This window comes from Heliangelus exortis, chromosome 21 (genome assembly GCF_036169615.1).
Source record: "Heliangelus exortis chromosome 21, bHelExo1.hap1, whole genome shotgun sequence".
Taxonomy (NCBI): domain Eukaryota; kingdom Metazoa; phylum Chordata; class Aves; order Apodiformes; family Trochilidae; genus Heliangelus; species Heliangelus exortis.
In genome coordinates, this window is record NC_092442.1 from 7683228 (window position 1) to 7702820 (window position 19593).

General features: G+C 40.4%; 1 protein-coding gene across 1 annotated transcript in view; it reads left to right on the forward strand.

Moving 5' to 3' along the window:
• The first annotated feature begins 276 nt into the window (after positions 1-276).
• Positions 277-19593, forward strand: part of ULK2 (unc-51 like autophagy activating kinase 2) — a 38819-nt gene continuing 19502 nt past the window's right edge. The window contains exons 1-10 of the mRNA XM_071765071.1: positions 277-1040; positions 2344-2436; positions 3601-3642; positions 12890-12922; positions 13299-13335; positions 14826-14999; positions 16079-16152; positions 16579-16680; positions 17010-17068; positions 17385-17467. Coding sequence (XP_071621172.1) covers positions 948-1040; positions 2344-2436; positions 3601-3642; positions 12890-12922; positions 13299-13335; positions 14826-14999; positions 16079-16152; positions 16579-16680; positions 17010-17068; positions 17385-17467 — 790 coding nt within the window. The 5' untranslated portion in view covers positions 277-947. The remainder of the gene's footprint in view (positions 1041-2343; positions 2437-3600; positions 3643-12889; positions 12923-13298; positions 13336-14825; positions 15000-16078; positions 16153-16578; positions 16681-17009; positions 17069-17384; positions 17468-19593) is intronic.

Genomic DNA, 19593 nt, shown 5'->3' on the forward strand with positions numbered 1-19593 from the left:
AGGTTGACAGAAGGTTGAGGGGAAGCTGGAGGTTGAGGGGATCGAGGGAAGGCTGAGGGGATTGAGAGGAGGTTGAGGGGATCGAGGGAAGGCTGAGGGGAGGCTGAGGTGCGGAGGGGTCCGGCCCAGGGTGAGGAGACGGCGCGGAGGGACACTGCGGCTGCCGCTCCCGCCGGGTTAATCGGGGTAAGGCACTCTTTGGCCGTCGGCGGAAGTAGCCGAGTGCTGGGGCCTGCGCGATGCGGCCTATAAAATGCTAGGGGTGGTGCGGAGGTCCGGGCAGTCGGAGCCGGGACTGGCGGGTGCGGTTTGCCGGGGCGGAGCGGTGGGAGCCCCAAGAGGTGGTGGCAGCGGCCTGAGAGACAATCCCCTCAATCCCCCCTCCTCGTCGGCACCTTCGCTCGTTTTCTTCTCTCTCGCAGCGGGGGCGCCGGTGACAGCGACAGCGAGAGCCACCCCTGGAACTGCGGGCCGCACCTCTCCCCACCCTGCTGGATGCTCTGGGGCTCGGTCCCTGAGAGGGACCGCGGCGCCGGCAGCCCCCGCTGTGGCGGGGCCATGGGGCCGGGCAGCGTTAGGGCTCCGAGCCCCCTTCCCTGCTGAGAAGGCCCCTTGTCCCGGCGCCGATGCCGCGCTATCCCCTCATCCCCGGCCCCTGAGATCTTTCCCCCCCCCCTTCCTCTCCCTTCCCCGCCTTGCCCTCCCCATGCCAGACGGAGCCCCTTGTCTCGGAGACGCCCTGCAGCAGCCCCGCCGGCCCGGGGGTCTGCGGCTGCCCCCGCGGTATGAGAGGAGCTGCCCCCGGCGGCGGGGGCAGCCAAGAGAGGGGCAGGCTCCCACCCCGCCGCCGGTTACCGTGAGGCGGCTGTAGCTGCCTCGGCTGGAGGAAGAACCCCTTTGTTTTCCCTCCCTCCTTCCTTCCCGGGGCTTCATGCCCCGCTGAGGGGATGATGGAGGTGGTGGGGGACTTTGAGTACAGCAAGAAGGACCTGATAGGACACGGAGCCTTTGCTGTGGTCTTCAAAGGTCGCCACCGCAAGGTAAACACCGATGGGCTTCAACCGGAGCCGGGCCGGTTACACAACCCCGGGCCGGGGGCAGGGGCCGGGGTCGCTCGGCGGAGCTGCAGCCCTCGGGAACCCCTCCCGGGAGGGTCAGTGGGGGGGTGACAGCTGGGGTGCAGGGTTGTGGGGACAGTCCTCTGGCGAGTTCCGTGTGATCTGGATCTTGAGGAAGGAGAAAGGAGAGACGGAAAGGTGCGGGGTGGGTTGAGGGGCCGGGGCCCGGGGCTGGGCCTGCGCCCGGGGCAGCCCCGCCGGCGGCCCGAGAGGCGAGCAGCCGGCTCCCGGCCTCCATAAACCCAGTGTCTTTTCCTTTTTTTTTTCTCTTGATTTTTTTTTTTTTTTTCCTTTTTAAAACCAAACACTACACCCCAGCAGCCTATCTGCACTCCTACCTCCCTGCTGTTTGGTAGCTCCCTAACATAACGGCGAGAGGAGAGTTGCAGCTGTATGAGAGGCTGAGCCCTTTGTTTGTTGGGAGGGTCATGTTTATCTCGCTGGATAACGAGGGATCTAATGGAAAATTGTCTCCTTTGGGATTGGCTGAAGATTTCTTAAATTCTGAGGTGTCTGGTTTCCTGGCGTGGCTTGCAGGATATTCATTCCTGACGTTATGGTTTCTTGGTACCGTGAGAGTTTATTCTGGTGTTGGTGTCTGAAGTGCTCTGCTTTCCAGAAAACAGCTCTTCAGATTTATCATTTTGGAGCACTGGGTCAGAACTCACAGCTTGGGAGAGGCACTGTGCAGTGATGTGGGGGTTAAAATAGAAAAAAGAATGGGAGAAAGGAAGACACAAACTTTAAAGGGCAATGGAGATGCTTCCACCTTACAAATAGGCAGTTTATTTTTAGATTATATATAAATAGACAGCATATACGTTTACTTAAAATAAACAGATGTTTGCTTGTGCAGTTTTCAGCTGTAGAGCATAAGGCTGAAAATGGGAAGTCCTTAAAGGAGAGTAGAAGTAACTCCATCATTGAGAGAGGACTAAAATGCAAATACATAGCACCATTACCAAAAAATAAATGGGAGATGATTACTATTTTTTTTTCTCTTAATGCTTTTGAATCCCTTAAAAGCACTGCAGCTGCAACTGGATTTTAATAGCTGTCTAAGCTATTGTGGAATGAAATAGTTCTTGATGATGTCATGTGATGGAGTAATCACTGGTGGGTAGAGTAGGGGTGATCTTGCAGTTTTTTCTCCACTGCTTTACTGGCTGGTGGGTAAAGTTAAAAAAAATTTGAAAACTGACAATACTTTTTCATTTGTTTCCAGAAAACTGATTGGGAAGTAGCCATAAAGAGTATTAACAAAAAGAACTTGTCAAAGTCACAAATCCTACTTGGAAAAGAAATAAAAATCTTAAAGGTATGTTAATTTGCAGTGATTGTTTAAAGCTGCTTTGCTTGAAAAGGAAAAGAGACTTTTGACCTAGTTCATTCCGGGTCATGGATTGTATCACAGTAATTGCTGTTCTGTGTTTTGTTTCTCTGCTAGTTCAAGGGAAAATCCAGAGTTAAAATACCAAGTGAAAAAAAAATAAAAATGAAAAAAAAAAACAACTTCTTTTGGTTCTGGAAATGGTCTCAGAAGATGACATGGGCATGCTTTTGCAGTAAAAAGTGGGCAGTTATTGTAGGACCAGTCTCTGTGCTTTGCTTATTGCACTTAGGAGAAAACTTTGTCCTTCTGGATGGCTCATGTGGCACCTTTCCCTTGCAGTGGGAACAGCACAAGTCATAGCTGAGAGTCAAACATCAAGCCTTGTATCTTTCTTCATCTTCTATGCTCAAAGATGCCTTGAAAGCTAAACTTGGCATGCTGAATTTGAGTCCTGAAGCAGTCTTCTGCTTCCTAATGAAGGAAATAAAACAGAGCATCATTTAGTTGCTCAATGCTGTTTTATGGAGGTGTCTCCTTGGATGGTTTCAGCATTCTCTGCTCTCTGAACTTCACAGTGTCTCATTTTATGTAGCTTTGCAGGAATAATTACTGCTGCTTTTTTCCAAGCTTCTTGAGATATGTCACTGTTTTCTATAGTAGTATATACATATTTTTTATAGTGCAGAAGTTGGCTGTTGGGTGTATTAGTGTGCTGCAAATACCCAGCAAAGACAGCATGAGCTGTCCTGAGTTTTATTTGGTATTATTTGGTTTGATTTCCTTCTTGTTGTAAAATGGTCAGGTTGGCTTAAGCATAGTGTAACTGGTTACTCTGTTAAGCAAGAAATTGTATGAGACTACAAAATTAAATTTAGTCTGTTCAGTACTCTCTAAAGGATCTTGTGCTGTAATACTTTATGTAACAAGACAGAAAAGTTCTGGAACCAAATGTTTTTATGACCTCTGAAGATATTGCCTAATTTCCTATCCCTGTAAATATTGTCTAAATAGCTGGGATTTCCTCCAAATCCCATCAGCTGGTCTAAAGAAGATGCTACCTTTCTTTGTAAAATTTGGTTGTCTTTGGCTATCAGCATATTAAGTTTAAAATACAGGCTATTGCCATAATACAAATATTTTGTTTTACAGGAGCTTCAGCATGAGAACATTGTAGCTCTCTATGATGTCCAGGTAAAATACATTTTGATGCCTTTTTCTTCTGAGTAGACAGTTTTGGATGGCCATACATTTTGTTGCTGTAATCACTTTGGTATTTTGAAAAATAAACCCAAGTCCTTCAGAGCATTAGGGGAGTTGTCTCATTTTCAACACACTGTGCATTTATTTTGTAGTGGCTTATCCTAGTGAGCAGGGTGCTCAGTTGGGACAGAAAGCTGTGAGGAATACAGGTACTTCCAGGGCTGCAGAGGCAATTACCAGCCTGAGAACCTCTGCAGAGGCTGTTTGTGTAGTTTGGTCCTGTCTCCAGAGAAAAAGCATCAGTGGGCTGGGCTGTGAGCTCTGTCAGTGGCAGGAACTGTTCTCCTGAATAAGCCTTGATTCCTTGGCCCTATAATTTAATTGGAAAGTGGGTGTTTGTGGATAGTGACTGAATACACCTGGAGGAAAATGTGCTGGTAGGAGTTGATCTGAATGGATGAAGCATCTGACATTGAGAACTCAATACAACTTAAAATACTCTGTTGTAGAAAAGAAGCAGCATTTTTGGATCTCTGTAACAAAGAAATGTGTTGTAGAGCCCTGGGTGATGGTGAGGAAGAAATGGAGGAGTTAGAACACCATGATCACACATGTAGATATTGCTGTTAGCTGTGTTGAAAAAGAGAGGATAAAGTATAAAAGCCAAGCAGACATTTGAATCTTTTCAAGTAGGAGAAATAAGTATTACATTGCTTCAAATTATCTTCCTCTTTTTATTCCCAGGTTTCTGCCTGATAAGCTGGAGGAGTTACTTTTCTAGCCTATCTAGGGTAGTGTATTGTGCTTTGTAGTAGTCCATTTTTTGTATCCTAAGGCCTGCAAATGTTGAGTAAAGCTAAATGTGATGTGATGTAGGTTATACAGCCACTTGTCTGCTTGAATAAGAGCTACACATTTGTCTCCTGGCCTCAATTCTAATCTTAAATAGAGTCACATTTATGAAAAAATTATTAGAAACAGCCCTAGGGGCATCACATAGTTAAAGAAATGCAAAATAAACATTTTGACAGTCTTCTGTTTTCTGTCTTTACACATTTCCACCCTAAAAGGTTTTCAGCTGATGTGTAGGTATGAATCTCTGTAGCTGTGGCAAGTCATGTTCACAGAATACACCCCAGGCAGGCTCAGGTTGTGTTGTGTGCAGTGCTTCAGGACATGTACTAAATTCTGTTGACTTTTGATACCAAGCAGTAATGTAGCAACAGACTGTGCATCCAACTTCCTATTTGGGTGTGTGGAGTCTCTTCCCTCCCAGGTCTTGACTCCAGAACTCTGCATTTTGAATTGTTTAGCTGCTCTGAGAGGGAAAGTCCAGTGTCTTGTGCTCCTTGAAGGGACTGGGTTTTCCTGAGTACTGCTAAGTGGAAATAATATCTCAGCATCCTAAATATAGTATATCCAGACATCTTAAACTGGAATTGTTGACTGAGGATGTTGGTGTGTGAGTAAGCATCTGAATTTCAGATTTATCATTTACAGTTTTCTTTGCAGCTCAACCCAAGTGTAGTTGACTAGATCTGTATTTTGGTGAGTTAACTTTGTGCATCTTCTATGCCTTGGAGAGGCTCTTGCTTCTTTTAATTTCTGCACAGAACATCCATAAGGGAAGAGAGAATAGACACTTGTCTATGGTTTCTTTACCTAAAGGTTATTAAAAAACTATAACTTCTATTCTTTTCTGTTCTGCCACAGAAAAGGGTGCCCTTTTAGTGACAGGACTTCTTGAATGTTCAGGCCTGTCCTCTCCATTTGGGAAGGGGATGCTGCTGTTTGTTCACCACTGCATTTAAATCAAATGAACAGTTAAGGCAAAGAGAAGGGAAAACTCATGTCTCATTCCTTGGATATATTTCAAATACATTCATGGCAAACAAAAAGCTTGGCAGTATGATGCTGCTTCTATAGAAGAAACTGCTTTTCAAAACATGGTCTAAGGAATGTGACAATTGCACAAATAAGCTTTTCCCTTTCTGCACAGGGCTGTGTTTGGGAAATACTGTACATCATTAACTTGTGTGATTACATTAATTTATAACCCAGCAAGAACGAACACTATGCAAGGCATTCTCATGTCTATTAGGCTGTTACACCTACTTATTTTCTTTAGCATTTCATGTTCTAGCATGTGCTGTCCTTTTTGTTTGCCACAGTATTGGGAGCATACTGATAGAGAACAGCAGCTAGGACTTCAGGTTTTCAAGCAATTTTGAAGTTACAGAAGTTAATTTTTTTTCCTCAGCGGTGAAGCCAGTGGAGTCTGTGTCACAGTAGGAAGTTCTCAGTGTGACTGGGAGTCTGTTTTATTTTTATAGTTCAGTTGGTCTGAAGCTTTTCTTAACTTTAGACAGTTTGAAATAAGAAGATGCTCATATTTCAGATGCACTGTTTGGCAGGCCATTTAGCTTAATCCAGGAGCTGATTGTACCAGGTTTTCAGGTGCAAAAGATGTGTGCAGTGTAAGTGGCAAAACCAAGTGAAAAAGCATAAATTAAAATACTTATTCTTCATTGCCAGTTACATCTCATAATATTAAATGAAGTTATCTGTATTTAATGGCAGTGCTTTGAGGTTAAAGCTATATCCCTGCTTAGCAAATTGAAATGTATCTTCTGAGAATGAAAGGTTAATTATTATTTTACATATTGCAAAAGGCTTCATGTTGAATTCTTTTCACGGGAGGCAGGTTCCTTCTGTTCATTTGTGTTCCTGTTGTATGGTCTGTGATCAGTCTCACAAGTCAGTGCAGGAAAGATATGCACACCACTAAGGTTTTAACTAAATCTGGGGGGAACTTGTGAGCCATTCTCTGATTGTATTTGAACATTGGTGTTGCCTCAGCTCCTGTGAACACCATTTTGACAAGTTACTGGAGTACATACAGTGTCCACTGAGTTAAATTACTAGACTTGCCCATTCATCTGGAGACACACCCCAGTGTGCTGGGAATGTTATATGTGCATTGGTTGGCAGAAAAATCTTTTTGCTCTGGTGCCAGCATGATAATTGACCTTTATTTCTATAAGGTGGTTACGTGCAGTGCTGGCAGGTTTGAGCTGCAGTTAAGCATTTTATGTAAGCAGAGCACACCATGGTTGGTTGTGCCACCTCAGAAGGCTGGGCACCTGCATGCACCAGGGTGTGGAGACCAGTGGTTTCAAGACTGAAAGCATTTGTGGATGTACCTAAATACAAACTCTGTATGAGGCAAATGTTTTACAGTAGTAGGGCTCTGAAAAAAAAAATAAATATGTGCAGCTCACCTCTAAATTATTTTTTTTAAGAAATGCATGAAAAAACCCAGAATATGAGATGGGTAGCAAGACAACCTGTTGAGACATTTCTTTACTTAATTTCTTGGGCAAGCATTTGCTCTTCTTTCAAGAATTAAAAAAACACTCTTGAATCTCTGGAATGGTATAAGAATCCAGCTCTTTTCCCATGGTGTTGCTTTGAGATGTCATAGCAATTCATCCTGCAGAAGAAGATCACACAGTCCCACATCATGTTAGTTGGAGAAATGGAGCCCACTGTTTCTCAAAAGCAAAAGGAGTCTAAAATAACCTCTAACCCACCAATACAAAATACATGGAATTCCTTGGATTATACTGAAGTATGCAGGTGTCAGTAAATTATTTGGAATGTGCTATATTTAGGATGTGAATTTACAGTTTTGTGCAGTTCATGATCCCAAGTGTGTGCCGAGTAGAACTAATGCCTTAGAGTTCCAGACAGTGCCTCTTTTAGCAAATAATTTAATTCAGAACCTCTTCAAAATGTCAGCCATCAGCATGAAAGCTTGTAATGTGTCCTGGAGAAAGCATTTTAGAAGAATGAATTAATGTCTTCACTGTATGGAGCCTGAAGCTTGCTATTTGAACAGTAGTTTAGGGAGAACTGATTTCTAGTGTGTTATTGGAGAAAGTATCTGAACAGAAAGAAATTGTTTATTGTCTTGGCTTGTTGGAACATAGCAGATAAAATAACTACAGCTGCTTCTGCTGTTCTGGGAAGCAGTGAGACCTAATGGGAACAAAACCAGTGGTGCTTCTGGTACCTGCACCTCAGCCTTTGCTTATACACAGGTGCCCACGAGTTCTTGCTAGTGATGCTTAAGGAAGGAGCCCTGTTTATCTATACTTGTTGTTTTACCACTGGGACTTAAATATTGCTGTTTGGTTTACCCAAGGACTCCAAGCTGATCTCTTTGTGTTGCATGTATTTCTTGAGGCAATTGCCTCAGGCATCCTGGTGGGTGCTCTTGATCTTGGTGTCTCACAGCTTCCATTGCCTCCATGCTCTCATCACAGCTGGTTCTGAACTGTTCTCTTTTGAATGAGAATGCCTCAGTATCTTTATTTTTTTCCCCTCAGCCCCTTGATTAAGACCTTTGTGTTTCTCAGCATCCATCCTCACTCTGTGTGAAAATAGTCATCTGAAAACATGCTGTCCAGACAAGTTTTCAGATAAAAAGCAAAATCCTGCCCTGTAGGAATTGGAAAGATTTTGAAATATTACCTGGCAGCTGCTGCTAACTGGGAGGTTGGTTACAACAATATTGGACTGCAAAGGCTGAGGCAGTGGAGGTGTTGAAGGTTTGGGGCAAAGTTAGAATTTCTTTTGGCCCACCAGAGAGCTGGAGTTACTGCATAGCCCTGAGCTCACCTGCTGTGCCCGGGTGCTGAAATTTGTGTTTCAAAACTTCTTCAGGTCCTCAAGGCTGTGAGGGTGGTGGATATTTGGTGTGCTGTGAGCAGTTCTGCCTTCCCTTTGTGCTGTGCAGCAGGCCAGGCTCTTTCACTGCCTCCTGTGTATGTTAGAGTGCAGCATTTCACATAACAGAAAATGAGTGATACAGCTATTGTGGTACATTTCTCCATGGCTCATTGCTCTTTTATGTGAATAATTGGCAGCATGCAGGCTATTGGAATCCTACAGGCACATGTCAAATGACATTTAGGCTGAGACTTAACATTTAGTCAGAACTAGCAAAATATTCAGTCCTTTAGACATGATAAGAGCTGAACATATTAGAAGGTGCTGATGTGGTGCACTTGCAAAACAAATTAAGAGGATCTGTAATACAGTAAAAAAACAGCCCTAAGATCTGGAGCAGTGCTTTTTTACTAAATCATTAGAACTTTTGCCAAATGTATTTAATGCTCAGAAAAAATGAGGAGTGTATTCCTAGCCAAAAAGAAATTAAGGCAAATAAAGCACAAATTAACATAGCAGAAAATTAATCACAGAATAGTAGTGCACAAGCTGTCAGGTTAACTCTGGTTGCTCTTGGGAGTCCAGTCATCAACTGCAGCTAAACAGAATCTGTAAACTTGGAGCTAAAACACAGTAACTGCTTCTTTGCCACAGTTTCTGCTTTGGCAGCTCACTGAGGACTCCTTGAAGAATTTCAGCTTGTTCTAAAGGAGGACTCCATAACCAAAAAGAAACCTAGGGTATGTTTCTGCCAGTACACCAGAGTTTTAGCAACAGCTGTCAGAAGTAACCATGAATGTTTTGACTTCTTTTTCAATTAATGTCTTTTAAATGGAACTACTGCACTGAGCCTGTGATTTGGATTGGAACTTTACATCCCCCGAGACAACTGTTGGAAATCTGGGATTAAAACACAGCAAGTTTTGGCAAATATGTTGCCTCTTAATCTTTAATATATCACCTCTTAATCTTTCTAGTGGGTTTGTCTGTTAGCTTTCAGAATTGTAATATGGTTTTCTGTTAACCTTTGCTACCTTCTGCTTCACCTTGCAAGTAAAATTGACATTAAGAATAACAAGGAGCAAAAGTAGTTTTTTGTAAAGAGAATTTTAAGCAATGCTGGGCAAGACTGTTCCCTAATTATTGCAACACAACATACATTTGTTTTGTTTGATTTTTTTTTTTTTTCCTAGGTAGAAGCCTAGGCCAGAGCAACTCCAGCTTCAGTAATGTTGTGATCTCTATGTCAATTTTTGAAAGCTTTGTTATCTCTTTTAAGTAGCAGTTGAAACCAGCTTGCTAGGTCAGCTTTATTCCTAGATGTTAGATCTGAAACAAGCTGGTTTACTGATCTTTTCCTTTCTGAGCACTTTGCTCTGATTTGCAAGTCAATAGGAATCACAAGTCTAGAGAGTGACCATAGAGATGGCTTTAGTTTCCAGCAAAATAATTTAGAAGGGAAAAATGAGTCTAGAGAATTTGTGTTTTTTGAGTTTATTTCTTAAATGGAGATCACATTCCCAGTCAGGCTGGCCAAGAACTGCAGTGCAAAATGTGAGCAACTGTGAAGGGCTGAAGAAGTTCAGCTGTTTTGAACTAAAGCTTGCATTGGTGGAGTTCTGAGAAGTGTTTGGTTGTGAGTTAAATTCAGGATGAGATGCAGCTGGAGAGCTTGGTACCAGTCCTGCACAAAATATTTCTTGTGCAATGTAATTAGGTTTGACTTTTGACCAGTCTGGGGAAAATTTTGTGAGAACTCTCATCTGCTCTGCTGATTTAATAAAAAAGAAATTATCCAATAAGGAAATGCACTCTACTTCTTACTATGCATTTAACCCAGTGAGTTATTTGATTACATTTAATCAAGAATATCATTAAAAAAAAAAAAAAGACAAGCAATGCTATTTGAGAGAAATCTGGTGTAGGAATCTGGAAAAATCTGGTCTGTAGGAATGACTTTCTTTAAACAGGTGAGGCCTAAGTACAACAGGACAAATCATCAGCTCTGTGTATCTGAAGGGAGCAGTTTTATTAAACAGGACTTTGCTTCCAAGAGGATCCAGAAAACAGATTCTCTTGGTTCTGTGGTGAATACATGTCTGTCATGAGTTGAGCAGTACTTACTGCCATAAGCTGCTGCCTTTGTACAGACTGTGTTGTGTATGGAGGCACTGATGCTGTGGAACATCTATTTCTGATTCATGGGATTGCTATGTTTGGGTTAAAAGCCACTGGCTGAGCTTCTTTCTTGTCACTGGAGAATGGGTTCCATAGTTCTAAGCTGTGTTATTGTTTTACACATCACATCCTTTACACATCCTTTAGGTGAAGTGGTCCTCAGCTGGCAGAATTTCTGCTTTAATAAACTGGGATTTCAGAGCTGCTGTTTGGCATCCTTAGGGTTCCTGAAAAGAAGTTTCTCTTTTGAAAGATGCAAAGAAACAATGTAGAAAGAAACATTTATCATTATGGGTTTTGTCAGTAGTTTACAGAAGCAAGTAATTACTTATCTGTTTTTCCTTTAATGTATGCACTTAGGCTTTGAGACATTTATAGGGCTGCAAATTATGGCTCATGTTGGCCACAGTTGTTACAGAAAGACTGAACAATTGGGACTTCCTGAAATGTGATCTACTGCTGCTTTAATGTTCTGTATTGCTTGGAGTTTTCTTTTCATTCCCAACAGATTCAGCTAATGTTCCTAGAAACTTGCTTGCTTTGAAGCTAATTTCCAAATGTAAACAAGTCTGTAATGTACTTGATGTTCTGAGCTGGAAAGAACCTCAAATGCATTTCTGTAACATAGACAAGGGTGGTTAACTAAATGCTTCCAGAAAGTGAAGCAGCCTAACACACTCTTAACCTTAAAACATCCAATTCTTTTTGAATTGTACTCACTGTAGCTGTCTGTAGTGAATATCTGTATCTGTGTTCAGGGTTTAGGGTAGTTGGTTTCCCTACCCTGGGCCCAGTTTTACTTTTCTTTTACATTTACTCTTTGTTTTTAAAGCTTCCTAGCCTGACCTGCCAGCAAGCCCTTGAAAATGACACACTTGTGGTTACTTCTTCTCACTATGGGCAAACTGAGCATGTGCTGAAGTTTTAATACAAGCACTGAGAAAAGTGGTGAAGTTCACAGCTTTAGTGTTGCCATGCAAGGTCTTTTTGACTTGGTTTTGACATTACTCAGCATCATACAGACTGTCTGCACTTCCACTTCCAACTGGAGCATTTGCCTGGCCTCGTCTGCTTTGCCATCTCAGCTCTCTTAAGTGTATTTTCCCACAAGCTTGTCAACCTTTGCTTATTTGTGAAGTGAAAGGGAGATAACATACTATGTAGCTAAAACCATTCTCCTGTTTATTGTATACTTGCCCTTTGTTTCCTTCTACTTCTCTGTTTTCTTCCCTTGCAGTCTTACTCAATCAGCTCAGAGGGAAAAAAATGTTTTTATTTTATGAAAGATCTGAATGTCTTCAACTTTGCAGTCACAATAAAACTAATTTATGCAGGAGACTTTGTGGAAAACAATGCTGATTATTGGCATAGAGGATTGGCTCTTTCTTCCTTCACACAAAATAAATATTTGTAAAAAAGATGAATGTGATTGTTACAGCCCGGTTTAAGCACAGACGTTTTTACTGCATTTTTGTGGAGAGTGTAGATAGTTTAGAGCAGAAGTTGACTAATCTGTCTTTCATCAACTTTTACCCAGTTACGAGAGAGGGATTTCAGGTTGCAAATGGGTCAAAGGAGGTCAAAGCTTTGGAACATCTCAGGAGGATCATCATAACAAATCACACCTTTGCCACAAGGCCTTTAAGTCCCTGGCAGGGCTGTGCTTCTGCCAGTGACTTGCTGAAGGAGATGCTTTACAGAAGTATGCATGATTCCTGAGTTAATTATCCTACAGAACAGCATTTGGGAATCAGTTTATTCCAGACAGTTAACTGCTCTGTGATTTCTGAGTGACCTTCACCTTGTCAGATGGCAGAACCAAAGCTCGGTTTACTCGGAAGCAGGGAACAGAACTTTGGAATTCTTCCTTGGTTGTCATGGCCAAATTGTCTTGCTTAATTCTGTAATTCTGTCCCCTGTGTTTGCAACTAAAAATTACTGTCCTGTTAGTGACTGATGTCCCTGATGTCTGGTAGTGAAAGTTTATTTATTTGTAAGGGCTCTTGGCATAAAGGTTGTGTCAATAGAGCAGTTGAAGGCAGTTGGAAGATGAGCTTCTGACATGCAGTGGAAGCTGATGTTGTTGTATGAAGCTCTTTCAAATTACAGTTTTATTCTTGTTGATTGTTTTTTGCATATACTGGTGCTTCTGAAAGTGTTAAACATTTAATGGTGGGACATGTATTTATTTGCTACCCTCTAAAACAGTGACTTTAACATAATATGTCTCAGTTGATTGGAAAATTTCATGTTACACTTGCTTAATGCAGGTACTGAAGGCTTTGTCTTGTCACATTCTTAAATGGGATTTGTTCTTCTCTTTCAGGAAATGCCCAATTCTGTCTTTTTGGTAATGGAGGTATGTGTTAATGTGTGTTTCTTTCTGGCTGATTTTAAAGATGATTTTTAGGCACAACTCCCTCTTTACACAGAGCCAAAACAACTGTGCCTCATTAAAGCAATCAATTCTGAAAGCTAGATTATTAATTTCCTGTGCATTACTGAACTTGTCAGCAGTGTTCATTCCATAAATTATTCAGTTTCATTTGATCATACTGATAGTATTAATGAAGTGTTGCACCTCCATTTATTAATTACAAATAATTTTTTAAAAATCTTGAAGGCAAACAACGGAAAAGTATAATCTGTTTTTTGTAAAAAGATTACAAAGTAAAAATCATATAGCAAGTATTTCAGTGCTTGTGTTTTGAATAAAAACCCTTTCTTTTTAACAGTACTGCAATGGTGGGGACTTGGCAGATTACTTGCAAGGTAATTGATTACTGTATTTCCCTATTAAGAAGCTATTGCATTGCATGTTTATACTCTGTGTTCCATTGCTGTTTCTTTGGGATTTTTTTTTTTTTTTTGCATGTGGTTTACATTTTTTTCTGTTCATACAAGGTCTGTAATTCCACCATGCATACTAACCCTCATGTGATTTTTAGAGTACCCTCTTTATAAGAGTCTCTCAATTCCCCAAGAATCTATTTAGTGTTGTATTCTGTCTCCAGGCAAGGTCAGCATCAGAGTTATGTGTTTACTGTGTGTTTATATACCAGCACTTGAAAACTAAATTTTGAAGCTGCAGGAAGATAAAAGGTTTTGCATTTGTTTAAAAATATTTCCTAGTGTTTTCAAGTGCTGCTCATAATGGAAAATGAAACCCACAAAGTAGCAATGAAGGCAAATAAAATAATGCACAGACAGAAAATGCTTTTTGCCCCCACTTTTAAAACAGTTCAAGGTAACATTTCTTTTGTGTGTGAATGAGGGATAATATGTAGCTAACCATAATAAGCATACTTAGAAATGTGTGGATTTCTGTTTCTAAAGCCATATTTTGGGGGCTCCTCCCAATATTTTGATGCCACCTGTTTTCCAAGATGAGAACTTAAAAATACTTATGTAACAATGCTTTCTGCAAAGAGGCAATTTTGGCTTGGGAGAGATTTTACCCTTCAACTTTATCTTCACTTTGGGCAGAGCCAGAAGTTACAGAATCATGACAAATGGATTCTTACTACAAGCAGTATTTTGAGCCAGGATATTAACCTCTTGGTTTGTTTTTTTTCTTTAAATGCCTTTATATCTCAGTATGTTGAGGGAATCTTCTAGTGAGCAGCTATTGTTATGGTAACTGTGTATAGTATAAGCCTAATTCACATCTCCTTAAAATCCTTGAAAAGACTCACACAGAATAATCTTGCTCCTGCATTCAGTGCTTCTTCAGAATGCAGAATGAGATGATGCCTCCTGAAGAGACTTCAAATGTGCCTCTTACTTTTTCCCTTCAAAAGAAATTTTAGCCTGGATGATTTTTTTGAGCAGTGTGGTTTTCTGAACCCCCATAATAATTTGTTTAAAAAACAGGTTTCCCAGCATCAGGTGGTAACATTAATAATGTCCTAAACTGTAAAGTTCTTTTTCTTGGCTTTTTTGTTGTTTCAGCAAGTTTTTGATTTAACGATGATTGAGAAGTTTTACAGTTATTATGCTATCAAGCTGAATAAACTGCTCTAAAACCCAGATAATTCAGAGTAGTGTAGCTGGTGGAAAGCTATGAAGATGTAGATGTGGTCAGGAACACAGCTAATGTAGAAAAGTACTGGAGATTAAGTAGCTCTGAAAGTAATTCAAAGTGATTTGATTGTCTTCACTGTTTTTGAGGCTGATACCTCCGTAGTTTATCGCTTTTTACCCACAGGTAAAGTTATTTATTTTGTCATCTGCTAGTTTGTATCTTTGTTTCTGATTTCCAGCTAAAGGAACCCTCAGTGAGGATACCATCCGAGTGTTCCTCCAGCAGATTGCAGCAGCAATGCGCATCCTGCACAGCAAGGGAATCATCCACAGGGATCTGAAGCCACAGAATATTTTGTTGTCCTATGCCAGCCGTAGGAAGTCAAGTGTCAGTGGCATCCGAATCAAAATAGGTAAAGGTTCTTTCCTCTGGTCCAAAGGTAGCACCACTGTTGGGTTGTGTCCCTGCTCAGAAGTCCCTTGGTTGTTAAAGGTTCTGGGTGTGGGTGTAGGAAAACGATGATCAGGCAGTAAGTCCATAACGATGAGCTTTATGGTGTAATGCAGATGCTCAGTATAAAAAAGATGGAGTCATAAAGACCCTTCTGATTAAATTTGCAGGGAGAAGATACCTATTTAGCTGATATTACTACTATCAAACTATTCTAACTAGACAAAAAACTGTAACCCTTAAAACTTGGAGTAGTCTTCAGCCCGTTTCAAAACTGTGTTGCAGTTCCAATGGGGGGTTTTTTGTGGCAGAGTGTCCTAAGGGTTATTTGAGTTTAGAAATGTAGGTTATAACCTATTTGTGGCAGAATGAGGTTTGGCATTGGAAATGAGGAGAGATTTCAACTGCTCACCACCAGGCTCCTCTTCAGAGGGTGCTTCAGGAGTTTTAATCTCACATTGTTGTCTGTTAAGCATCCATTTAGAAATACCTTGTTTTTAGCAATTTATGCTCTGTGCTTTTTCTCAGCCAGTATCTGAGATCTGTTCCAACTCCATCTTCTAAACAGCTCGGAAACAAAACTTCCTCTCTTGCTGTCCTTACTTGATAGTTTCAGATGTTTTTGCCTACACAGAAAATTCAGGCATCTGAAAATTGACTCCTTAAACGTCTACCTGATGTGATTTCACTGAAGCAGATTTTATATTCATCACTCTTAATGAACCATTTATATTTAGCCACTGACTTTCATCCTTTCCTGCTGATGCCAGGCAGCAGGCTCTGCAGCTGGGGAGATGGCTGAGCAGCAGTTTGTGCAAATGATGCCACTGCTGGTTTTTGGCTTGCTATTTATTTGGAAGATAATACATTATTCTCTCAGTGTGACATTGATTTTACTATTCCTGTAGTTGGCTGTATATTCTACCTGTCTTTTTCTCTCTAACTTGTAATTGTAGCAGATTTCAGTAAGAGAGAATTTCTAGACTTCAAAAATTTGAAAATTACCCTTCTTTCCTTTGACAAATGTGTTTCTTTACATAGCTGACTTTGGTTTTGCTCGTTATCTGCATAGCAACATGATGGCTGCAACTCTGTGTGGTTCCCCTATGTATATGGTAAGCACATTTTATTTCAGATTATTACTTATCTCAAACATTCTCCTACCTGATCAGAATACTTACAGGCTGGCAAATGCCTTATGTTGTTTCAGTTCAGTATGCAGCTCACCTTTGAATAGTTTGACTAGCTTCTTTTTTTCTTGTGATTTGGAGATCACAGTTGTTAAAATCAGTGAACATTTCTTAGCACTGCAGGGAGGTAAAATCTTGAGGAAGTAAAAGGCAGTGTCTTAGCAATCATTTTTTGGCATTCTAATTTTTTGTGGCTTTTGAAACGTAGTTTTTGTTTAGAGGAACTGTTACATTTCAAGTCATGTGATGAAGATTAAAATGCATTTTTTTTTTCTGAAAATAAAGGAGTCTTCATATTGTTGTGGCTTTGCTTTTTTGTTTTCCCTTCTGAGATTTTTCTTTTCTTTCCAGGCTCCTGAGGTGATTATGTCTCAACACTATGATGCTAAAGCAGACCTGTGGAGCATAGGAACTGTGATTTATCAGTGTCTTGTTGGAAAACCACCATTTCAGGTAATACTTTGTTTCTTTTTCTCTCTTTTTAGTCTCATGGAAATTCCTAGGGCTTTTCCTTCCAGTCATGAGAACAGAAGTGGTGATGTCTGAGTGTAGTGTCAATGCTTCAAAGCTTGAGGATACCAGAGGAGAAGTTGCTCATACTTAGTCTCAGTGATCAGAGTGCTCACTCCAGAGGGAAATACATGGGGATACTGCTGTGCTTTGGTTTTTCTCCTTTAGTGCTCATATGCAAAGGCCTCCTTTTTGTGTATGTGTGCATGGGTGCAAAAGCTATATCCTTCCTGAAACTGAAGCTTTAATTAATGTACATTTTTATTTGACAGGCAAATAGTCCTCAAGATTTGAGAATGTTTTATGAAAAGAACAGGAATTTGATTCCTAGGTATGTCACCATGGCCTTTCCTGTCACTTACATTTGTTGATTGAATAGTTTTTTATCTTTGAGAATGCCTGGGATTCATAAAAATATTTGATGTTGGTATCTTGACAAGGATGTAGTATGATACCAGTGGCTCATGTTGCATCTTCCCATCATTGTACCTTGTTGAGTTGAAAGGTTCCTGTGCTAAGGCTACAGAGCATATATAGTGAAGACTTAGGAACATGGCAGAATGCTGACTTCCTGAAATTTAATGTGCTATGCATTATTTAATGCATACATTAAATTTAATGCATGTTTTACTTCCTCTTGTGTGCAGTATTCCTAGGGAAACATCAGCTTATCTGGCTGACCTGCTGTTGGGTTTGCTTCAGAGAAACCAAAAAGATAGAATGGACTTTGGTATGTAACTTTTCCTATTGCTCTCTTGACTTGCCTTGTCAGTTGTATTCATGTGGCCAGAATAACTGTACTGACCTTTTGACTGCAGCCAATTATAAGAAAAGTGAAGTATTTTTTTTCTCCTTGTTTACCATAAAGAAGGCAGTGTAGCCAACAAATTAGGTAACTACTGTCAGTCAGTATTAGGTGATGCATATAAATTATGACTTTGTTGAGGAGTGAAATATAAATTCATTTAATTCTCTCAATTGTGACCTTTCCCCCCCCCCTGCCGTGTTCACTGATATTCCTTAATTTTCATTTCAAAAGCCAAATTTCTGTTATTTTAACTGGTGTGTTGGCTGCAGTCTGGGAGCAGACATCTCTGATCTCTGAGTGGTGTTGGTTGCAGAAATGTAACAGAGTACTGGAAGAACCCAGTTTGGAAGCAAAATTGCTTTTAATGGTTCTTTTCTCTTGTAGACTGCAAATATTGTAACTGTTAATGGGGGTACAAACTCTGTGTTTGATTTGACCTTGAAAGCTCCATATATGTGTATCTGAGGGCAGTAATGTGATGTTACATCAAAATTGGTTTTGCAAAGATCAATTCCCAGTATTGCACTTAGACATTGCTAGCTTTAGAGACTGCTTTCTTTCAGTGAAATATTTTCATTGCTTTTTTTTTTTTTTTTTAAGCCCAATACTATAAACCAGAGTTGTGCTTTCTATTTCATTAATTCCTAAAATATTAAGATTTTTAAACTGCAGTGACTGAAGTTCACATACTGATAGGTTACTACAATGCCTGCTTAGGGATTTTGAATTAACTGGGAAGTTAAACCTGGGACAAACTGGATGGATACCCCCTTAACAAATGTGAACTTACTTGGCTTCAGTTTGCTGCTGTGTTTGGCTTTTTCTCTTTAGCTGGAGATCTTTGGTTGCAGAACATTGTTCTGGCTTCTTAGGATTTCAGGGCCTCAGATGGGTACTATTGAATCATTCAAATGGCTGCAACTGTTGCCTCTTCAAAATTAGTCAGGAGTAGAGTTTAAACTTGTGTGTGCTTGGTACTGGCTGGATTCTCTGTTACTTCAGTCTCAGACTTTTTGTTGCTGGGTTTTTAGCTCCATATTACTGCAAAAGTAGTAATGCTTTTTAAATTTTGAATGTGAAATCAGGCAATATTTTTAAGACAACCAATGAAAGTTAAATCTTGATTAGTTCTTAGCTGCATCTTGTATGTCATGTTATTGATGCTGGTTCTTTACATTTTTACAGCAGTATTTGTTATTGTAGCTTTATTATACCTGTCAGGATGTGGTTTTAGTTAACTAGAGCTAATATAGCTAAATACAATTATTTTTTGTTATTATTTTATATCAATAGCAACATGCTTTATCCTGAGAAGTGTTTTAGCACCAACACAGGTGACCCACCAAGTTCAATCTATGGATTGGCAGGAAAGAGCCTAAACCTTAAAGTCTCCTCAGGTTCTTGGTAGATAAAGTCCAGTTTTTTCCTCACCCTCAAGCTGTCAGCTCTTGTGGCAGGGAGATCCTAATGTGAGTTGCAACCAGAAGTCAGCTGTGCTCAATTTTTGGTTTTGCTTGTGAAACTTCACCACTGCTCTTTAGTGTCACCTGCAAGCTTGGTTCTGATGCAGCACTGAAATACAGAGATTGAGTCACTCATCACATGTGGTCCTTGTGTGTCTGTGATAAGACAACTGTTTGTTTGGCTGTGGAGACAGGAGGATTCAAAAGGCATTTTAGTTATTTACTTGAAGCTCAAGACTCTCCTAGCTGTATTTTCATTTTCTTTTCAATTCCTGCTGTGTTTTGCTCCAAGAAATGCCAAACTTTTTTTTTTTAGTGATTTGGAATTTAAAAACATCCATCAGGACTGGCATAATTAAATTGTTGCTCTCCTGAGAACACATTTCTGTGTGTAGATGTGACTGAAATAACTTGATTTAACTGCTTTATGTAGAAGTCATACAGGAAAAAAAAAAAACCCCAAACATGGTAATTGAGTAAGATGTCCCAGATGCTAGTGACAGTACTTCAAAGGTCAATTATAAATCTGTATGCACAGAAAAATTAATACATCACAAACATGGAACTTGAGGAATTGGTTCCACT